A 9,009-nucleotide genomic window follows, 5' to 3' on the forward strand; every position below is an offset into this window, starting at 1 on the left:
CCAACCCCTCCGAGCCTCCCCTTTCCGCCTCTGGAACATACCTTAATCACGCATCCGGTCTGCGCTGCGAAACACGCCTCCGCGCGGGCTTTGTTGTCACCGTCGCACGCCCTCTCCGACATGGAAGCTTGACCTCGTTCGACAACCCCAAGATCGCATCCCGAACCACTCCGCACGACGGCGAGCCTCCAGCGTCTCAAGCGGTCCGATGCGGCTGTCAATACGCTCACAGACGTGCCCTCCCCGAGCGATCCATTATAACCTCCCGCCATGCCGTCGTTAAAGCGATGCCAGCGGAACCCGACCCCCGCGTTTAAGCTGCTCAGCGCCGTCATCATCATCTCCTTCTACGGCATATACCTTCTGATCCACGGCATTCCTTTCGCCAGCACCCACGAAATCGAGTCGATCGAGCCCCGAGGCCCTCAAGTCCAGCATCAACCATGGACCGGAGCCAGCGGCCGCGCAGACGAGGAGAAGGCCGCGCGCGTCGTCGACGCCATGAAGTATACTTTTGCGAAATACAAGAAGTACGCATGGGGCTATGACGACATCTTGCCCGTCACCGGTGGCAAGGAAAACTCCAGGAACGGCTGGGGCGCATTCATCGTCGACTCCGCAGGCACACTTGCGCTCATGGGTCTTTGGGACGAGCTGAAGATGTCGGTGGATCGCATCGTGCAGATTCCCTTCTACGATGCGCAAGGCTTGGTTGATCCGTTCGAGACGACCATCCGCTATGTTGGAGGCCTCGTGTCTTTGGTAGACTTGATTGACGCCGGTGTGGTCCCAAAAACGGTCCTCGACAGCAAAAAGCGAGCTGGAATCCTGTCCCAGGCGATTACTTTGTCGAACAAGCTCGGCCCCGGCTTTGACAGCCCAACTGGGATGGTCTATCCGCGCGTCGATTTCAAGAACGATATGGGCATGGGAGACCCGCCGGAGCTTTACAAGAAGTACCCAGACAAGATCCGCTACAAAAACCCATCCATTGGCCCTGCGCGCGCCGGATCCAATATCCTGGAATACCGGACCCTCACAAGACAGACCGGAGATCCAATCTACTTTGCCAATGCGACAAATGGCTGGGCCCCGCTCGTCTGGGACAAGTGGATAGAAGAGCCTGATGGCCTCGTGTCTGCGCCTATTGACATTGTTACCGGCGAGCCTGTTGGCCAGCAGAGACACTGGGACGCCGGTCATGATAGCTATTATGAGTACTTAATCAAAGCCGCCATATTGGCCCCCCACGACCGCTACGCCTCCACCTACATCGACCGTTGGATGCAAGCCGCCCAGGCGTTACGCCATAACCTCACCACTCGCTCTAGCTATTCTGACAACTACAACCCTTCCCATCTTTTCATGGGCAAGCTTGACGGTGACTGGTATCTGAATGAGATGTCACACCTCGCCTGTTTCGCTCCCGGCAATCTCATGCTCGGCGGGGCTTACCTTGACAAGCCCGATCTTATCGTCCTCGGAAAGGCCCTTCTCGACGGCTGCCGTCACAGCTACGCTGCCATGCCTACCGGAATCGGTCCGGAGAAGTTCTCCTGGATCCCGTATGCTGGTCTCCCGGAAGGTTCCTTCGAACCGCGCACGCCGCGTCAGCGCGCCGAGCTCGCCCAGCACGGTTTCTGGCTTGCGGACGCAAAATACCGCCTGCGTCCGGAGTACGTGGAGTCGCTGTTCTACGCCTGGCGGATAACGGGCGAGCAGCGGTACCGCGACTGGGCGTGGGACGCGTTTGTCGCATTTGAGAAGTACTGCAAGACCGAGTACGGCTTCGCGGCGATTCGCGATGTCGGCGTGAACGTGAAGAAGGGCCGCAAGGTCACGCACATAGACGAGTCAGAGAGCTTCTGGGCGGCGGAGACGCTGAAGTACTTGTATCTGACTTTCGCTGATGTCAACGTTGGCACGCTGGATTCCTGGGTCTTCAGCACTGAAGGACATCCGTTCAGAATCATTCGGACCACCGAGAATTAGCACGTTTTCCTCAAGCGTGATGACGAGCAGGGCTTGCTTCACCAAAAAGGATACAAAGTAAGCAGATGGGATGTTGAGAGTGATGAAGGGGATTCTAATGTACCATCGAAGTGTTGACAAAAACGTCCGGTCGAGATCTTCAATTGCCCGGCTTCGAAGAAGCGACGTCATTTTCGTTCTTAAATGTTGGCGCGAATATACGACATACCGGCAAGGCTGGAAGACGACGGATCGTAAATATTTGCTTAGTAGTTGCGAGCTTGCATCATATGACGGCGTTCCACGATGGCTTGGAACTATGAAGGGGATCTCATTGTTGACTTAATGTCTTGTTCTTTTTGTAAATGTCGTCGAGCGGGTGCTTCAAAAGGATAGCGTACCGTGTACCGCAAGATACCCCGAGTAGGCGCAGAAAACCTGATCTGAATTATTGGGACAGCAATTGGTGCTTATGTCTTCTCTGTGATTTCTCGTGTGCATCACCAAGTCTATGGGGTCAAGCAGCCTCGGGCCTTGCCTCCCGTGTATTGACGTGCCCTTCTTGTCTGCGCCAGTTGGGACCCCCTCGATACCCTTGTGTACTGCTCGACATATGCCCGAATTACCTTCACACTCCTTTTCCGTGACCCACGCGCACCTCTGCATCAATTCGACAAGGGTCGCACGAGGGAACAATACTTTCGAAGCGCTTGCAATTAGATTAAAGTACGATCGGCAATAATATTGATACAAAGCTAGACACTTAGAGGAATTCCGGGGCGGTGAGGAGAGTCAATTGTTGAGTTTTAATATTTGCTCATCCACTCCACAATGCCGTACGCCTCCATACTTTCGGCGGGCTTAGATAGATATTTGGAGTGGGGATGTCGTCATGGTGTTGGCAAGTCATGGCGGAGGAAAGAGCGGGTCGGCTCGGCTTGCCTTGAGAATTTCGCCGGCGACCCTCGCTGCCCCGCTGACTGAAGGCGGCGACTGTGTGGCCGATCTCTTGTCACCGCCGCCAGTATGGTTCCCAAACCTATGCCCTCGGCGCTCACTTTCGAGCTTGTCGCAAAATGCTCAGTATTGTGCCTGACTACCCCAAGCCGGACGAAGCTAATTCTCCCGCCAGACCACCAGAGCCCGCGCCGCGACACTGACACTTCCTCATGGACCCGTCCAGCTACCCATGGTACCGCCTACACCGCCGATTTCGCTGAACACTGCCGTTGACAAACACGCCCAAGTTTATGCCTGTTGGCACACAGGCCAGTTTGAAGGGATTAACTCCTGAACAACTAGAGGATACCGGCTGTCGTCTATGCCTGAACAATACATACCACCTGTGGGTGACCGGCGAAGCTTTTGAGGGCCGTTCCCAGCTGATGGATTGGCCAGTGGCCTCAAGCCTGGACAAGCAACTTTGGACGCCATTGGAGGAGCGCACAAACTACAATCATGGTCCTACAACATTCTGACAGGTTCCTTCCCCGTCTCTGAAGGCGCGTGTATGGTAGCAGAAGGCTGACTTCTGTGGCAGATAGTGGCGGGTTAGTAAATGCTTGACCCGAGGCGATGAGAAACGTGTGCTGACCCTGGACTAGTTTCCAGATGGTCTCGTTGCTCAAACTCGCCAAGGTTACCGAAGAGGGTGTGAGGTTCCTCAGTCCACATGACGGCACGCCAATGTATGGCCTTTTTTCTCCTCCGGATTTGCCAGTTTACTAAGCAGACATTGGCAGGCTGCTCACGCCCGAGCACTCAATGTCGCTGCAGAACAGTATTGGCTCCGACATCATGATGCAGCTCGACGATGTCATTGCCACGACTTCTCCGGACCACGCCCGCATCAAGGAAGCCATGGAACGCTCGGTGCGGTGGCTGGACCGGTGCATTGAAGCACACAAGAAACCGGAGACACAGAACCTGTTCTGCATCATCCAAGGCGGCCTCGACCTCGATCTCCGCAGAAAATGCTGCGAAGAGATGGTGGCGAGAGACACGCCCGGCATTGCCATTGGCGGCCTCTCTGGAGGCGAAGCGAAGGAGTCATACTGCCAGGTGTAAGGGACCCTCTGCTGCATGCGAGAAGCATCTAACTCTGGATCCAGCGTGAAGACGTGCGCCGAGCTGCTTCCGGAAAAGAAGCCCCGGTACGTCATGGGCGTGGTAAGCAGCAGCCGCTCAAAATAGATCATTGCGCCCGCTGATCCGCGTAGGGTTATCCTGAAGATCTCGTGGTCTCGGTCGCTCTTGGCACAGACATGTTCGATTGCGTGTGGCCTACTAGGACTGCTGTAGGTGCGATCTTCCACGGCGCAATTCCCCCAGCTGACGAAGATCACAGCGCTTCGGGAACGCCATCACGGCGGCGGGAGTGCTGAGTCTGCGCCATGCCTCGTACGCAAACGACTTCTCGCCGATTGAGGCAGGCTGCGAGTGCACGTGCTGCAGGCCGGCGGCCGCCGGCGGGCTGGGCATCACGAAGGCATACATCCATCATCTCGCGGCAAAGGAGACGGCGGGTGCGCACCTCCTTACCATGCATAATGTGCACTACCAGCTCGCGCTGATGCGGTCGGTGCGCTCGGCAATCATCGAGGATCGCTACCCTGATTTCCTGCGCGACTTCTTTAATAAGCGCTACCCGAGCAAAGACTACCCCTCGTGGGCCGTCGACGCGCTCGCCGGTGTGGGCGTGCAGCTTTCGTAGACCTGGTAGGTAGAGCAGAATAGACGCACTGGCTTGCCGAGGCTCCTGAGCGCACTGAGACGCGGGTAGGCGCAGATGATGGGCGGCGGGCCTCAGCCTTATGGCCGCCCCTGGGCCCCAGTGTTGCGCACAGACTTGCTGCCCGCCTCCTCCAGCTGCCAGGGTCTGCCATCCCAGCGTCATCCCAAAACATGGCGCCCTGATCCCTACCCCTCCACTCGTTGTTTGTTTGCTGTCGCCCACTTCTGTCGCTCTTTTCTCCCACCCAAACAATCTCCCTGCGCGCTCCGCCATGGAGAACGACTCCCCCACCTCCGACCCGGCTGCTCCAGCTGAACCAGCCGCCCCTCGCTCCTTGCAAATCCCGACAAACATGGACTCCAACTCGCCGCCCGCGAAGCGCGCAAACCGCCTGTCCATAAACACCACTGCGCGACCCACGATGCCGCCGTCGCCCGCAATCGACTCGCCGCACCGCCGCTCCAGCTCCTACTACAATCGCATTCCCAAGTCTCCAGGCGCCCCTCTCCCTAGCCCGCTCAACCGCAGCGCCAGCAGCCTCGGTGTGCGCCCAGCGTCGCCCGCGCTTTCGCGTCGCAGCTCCATAGTCTCGCTCCAGGGCGCCGCCGCCGAAAGCACTCATACCCCTAGAAAGTCCGTGTCGCGGCGCACATCCGGCAACCTCAGATCCTCATCGTCCGCTGCGCTAGCGTCCCCGCGCTCCGTTCCCGCCGACGAGCCCGTGCCGCTCACAGCGCAGAAGGTCGCCTCCGACTACTTCGCCAAAGAGCTCGAATACCACAAGAGCGAGGAGCTGTCGACCCAGACGGTCGTCATCCTGCACGATGCTTGCTACGGCCACCGGTTTTCGCGCCCCAAGTCCACCAAGTCTGCGCTCAGCATGATTGTCGAGCGCCCCGAGCGCATTCACGCTGGCATCCTAGGAATTTCGACAGCCTACGTGAGGTTCGCCGAGAGACATGCTGGCGGTCCGCATGCGCCGCACCCTAAGCGTGACCCGCCAAAGGAGCTCCCGTTCACGATCCGGCGCACGTCCCGCGCGCTCGATATTACATCCCCTATTGTGACAAATGTGCACGGCACCAAGTGGATGGCGGAACTGCAGACAATGTGCAACACCGCCGCGGAAAAACTGGCCTCGAACGGAAAGGAGCTTGCCAGGACCGACGAGCCTGGCCAGCCTGCGAAGGAGAAGTTCCACGAAGGAGACCTTTATCTCGCCTCGGAGTCATTGGACGCCTTCCAGGGTGCCCTTGGTGGCGTATGCGACGGCATCGACGCTGTCTTCTCGGGCACTAAAGACAAGCCGCGTAATGCTTTCGTTTGCGTACGCCCTCCGGGTCACCACTGCTCAGCCGACTTTCCGTCGGGCTTCTGCTGGCTGAATAACGTCCATGTAGGCATCGAGTATGCAGCCCAAACTCATGGGCTTACGCATGCTGCAATCATTGACTTCGATCTTCACCACGGTGACGGCTCTCAAGCCATCGCCTGGGAGCGCAACGCCAAGGTGGCGAACATGCCTGCCAAACAATCCAAGACCGCGCCGCCTCAAAAGAGGACACAGATCGGCTACTTCAGTCTCCACGATATTAACTCGTATCCCTGCGAGTATGGCGAGATTGAAAAGGTTCAGGCCGCCAGTCTGTGCATTGAGAACGCTCACGGCCAGACTGTCTGGAACGTGCACCTGCAACCGTGGAAAACCGAAGAGGAGTTCTGGCAGCTGTACGAGACTCGATACCTAACCCTCCTCGAGAAAGCTCGGGTTTTCCTGCGCACACACTCCCAGCGCCTTCGCGCCTCGCCAACCCAGCCGCAGCCAAAAGCTGCAATTTTCATTTCTGCTGGATTTGACGCGAGCGAGTGGGAAGGCCAAGGAATGCAGAGGCACAAAGTCAACGTGCCTACCGACTTCTACGCCCGCTTCACGCAGGACATCGTCAAGTTGTCTCAGGAAGAGGGCCTTGGCGTTGACGGCCGAGTGATCAGTGTGCTCGAGGGCGGCTACAGCGACCGAGCCTTGGCCAGCGGTGTCCTGAGCCATCTGAGCGGCCTCTGCGAAGGACAGAAGATCCCCGTCGCGAAGAAGGAATCCACTGCGCTCAACGGCCTTGGCAATGGAATGGTGATTGATCGCGCAGCTTTGCAGCAAGCATATGAGAACGGGGAGCATACGCTTCGATATAACGTCGAGTGGTGGCATGAAGCCAACCTGACAGCGCTTGAAACGATGGTCTACCCTCCTCCTCCGCCCGCTCCCAAGAAGCAACAGCGGGGCCAATCGGGCAACTTTGCCACACCGACTCAGTCGTTCACTGCGAAGGTCGTTGATCCTGAAAAGTTCATCCGCAATGCTTATGGACAACTCGTGCCGATCAGAGAGCTTCCGAGACCTCCAACACCTCCGCCACCGGACGTCAACTGGATCGTTGCGGCTCATGAGCTCTGCAAGTTGCTTGTCCCCACTGACCGGCAGACGAAGAGCTTCAAGCCTGAGGAGCTTGCCGAGCCGCGCAGCAAGAAGGAGAAGGCGCCTCCATCCGAGGTTCCTATCAACCCTACTGGTGGGAGACAGCTGCGTGAAAGGAAGCCAAAGGTCGCCGACTACACTGAGCCCCCATCGGATGACGAGAAGTTTCATCCGAAATCAACATTGGATACTGATCGCCGACGGACGATGGGCGATTGCCCCACGGCAGAAGAGAATGACTTGCCCGATCTTCCTCAATTCCAGCGGAGACAAAGCCTTGTTTCTGAGATCGGATCCGTTGCCGGAGAACGTCCAAGTAGTAGAGCATCGACCGCAGCAAAGCAACCTGCAAACGGACTTCAAGTGAAGAAGACTAGGGTCCCAAAAACGACCAAGGCGGACACTACCGTGAAGCCGCCACCGAGGCCTATTGCCTCTAGGGCCTCAAGCTATGCGCAGCCTAACAAGGCTCCTGCTGCGACTAAGCCACTGAAGGCAAAGGCGGAGAGTTCTGGCGATGACGTGGATCAACTTACCTCGGGTATCAAGAGAATCACGTTGAAGATGCCCACCAGGGAGGAGCACGACGCCCGCCAGGCTGCAGCTGCAGCGGCTGAGAAGGAGAGCAAGAAGCCAGCTGCTCCCAAGGCCACTAAAAAGGCCCCGGCTGCTCGTAGCACCAAGACGGTAGCTGCCTCGAGGAGAGCTGCTGCGAAGGAGGCGAAGGAGACGAAGGAAATGAAAGAAACAGACGAGGCAAAGGAGGCCAATGGTGCGAAGGACGCAACCGAGTCGAAGCCCACGCCGCCCCCCTCGGAACACACCGAGGATGCCATGTCGATTGTGTCTTACACGTCTACATCCAACCAATCCGAACCCATGGTTCCTGTTTCAGAGTCAACGTTGGTCGTTCCAGGAGGATTGGAGCCGCAGCAGGGACGGGCGCTTTCGCGCGCATCCATCGAAAACATGGCAGAGCGGATCCGGAACTCGTTCCCGCCGTCGCTAGCCTCACCTTCTGAGCTCTCGGAAGGATCGACGCCGCAGGGCCTTCTTGAGACGGCTGGACCTGTACATGTCCCGGAGGTGACGCCGCGGCCCGACTCGCCTCCTCCGCCTCCCCCTGCCACTATGCCGCAGTTCATCCAATACGACCCGGCCAAGGGTACTACTACGGCTGAAGTTGACGCAGGTGTAGTGCAGCAGGCAACGGTGCTGCAGTGGTTGCCGCCGAACTCGGACCCTGAGGCTGCCGGTCAATTGCAAGGGGCGCCTCAGTCTCCGGGCCGCAAGCAAAAGCAAGCATTGCCTGTGTTTACTTCCAATGGCTTCATCCCGTTCGCTCAGGCTCCCAGCTCGAGGGCCGAGACCGGCAGTGTCGTCACGGAGCGTGAGGAAACGCAGTTCAAGCAGGAGACGTCGGACCAGGAGAGGATGATCCTGGACGTTCCTGAAGCCAAGGAGTGAGGGCGAGGCTACCCTGCGCCGGGGATCACGGGCTATTCGCATCATCGTCGATCGCTGGTGAAGTGGAGCCCGAGCGTTCTCGACTGCACCACTCCTGGGCATGATCTGCCCGATCCCGTTGTGCGGACCCGGCCCGTCACACGAGGAGGCAGCTCCCGATCTCAACGCACCGAGCTTTGGTGCAGGATACCAACGGCCGCCACTTGCGCGCCCGGCTCCCTGGCCACCATTCTTCTCCGGGACCCTTATTGAATCGTCGCATTTTGCCTGGGACTTGGGCGCTTATGCCATGCGCAAGACATCTCGTTTTTGTGCCTGCGCGACCGTTTCACAAGGGTGATTGTTCATTGTACCCCGTTATCGG

General features: G+C 58.1%; 3 protein-coding genes across 3 annotated transcripts; all 3 read left to right on the forward strand.

Moving 5' to 3' along the window:
- Positions 1 to 270: 270 nt before the first annotated feature.
- On the forward strand, positions 271 to 1,992 carry LTHEOB_4446 (Mannosyl-oligosaccharide alpha-mannosidase; the record flags this gene model as incomplete). Its single annotated transcript, XM_035513481.1, has 1 exon — positions 271 to 1,992. The coding sequence occupies one exon, from the start codon at positions 271 to 273 to the stop codon at positions 1,990 to 1,992; it is 1,722 nt and encodes a 573-aa protein (XP_035375150.1).
- Positions 1,993 to 3,140: 1,148 nt separating this feature from the next.
- Positions 3,141 to 4,684, forward strand: LTHEOB_4447 (Queuine/other tRNA-ribosyltransferase; the record flags this gene model as incomplete). Its single annotated transcript, XM_035513482.1, has 8 exons — positions 3,141 to 3,163; positions 3,370 to 3,452; positions 3,512 to 3,521; positions 3,576 to 3,659; positions 3,714 to 4,034; positions 4,083 to 4,140; positions 4,191 to 4,268; positions 4,319 to 4,684. 8 exons carry the CDS (start codon positions 3,141 to 3,143, stop codon positions 4,682 to 4,684), a joined length of 1,023 nt encoding a protein of 340 aa, XP_035375151.1.
- Positions 4,685 to 4,976: 292 nt separating this feature from the next.
- On the forward strand, positions 4,977 to 8,645 carry LTHEOB_4448 (Histone deacetylase superfamily; the record flags this gene model as incomplete). The annotated part of the gene is made up of 1 exon (XM_035513483.1): positions 4,977 to 8,645. One exon carries the CDS (start codon positions 4,977 to 4,979, stop codon positions 8,643 to 8,645), a length of 3,669 nt encoding a protein of 1,222 aa, XP_035375152.1.
- Positions 8,646 to 9,009: the final 364 nt, after the last annotated feature.

The sequence above is a fragment of the Lasiodiplodia theobromae genome (assembly GCF_012971845.1).
Source record: "Lasiodiplodia theobromae strain AM2As chromosome Unknown scaffold_11, whole genome shotgun sequence".
NCBI lineage: Eukaryota > Fungi > Ascomycota > Dothideomycetes > Botryosphaeriales > Botryosphaeriaceae > Lasiodiplodia > Lasiodiplodia theobromae.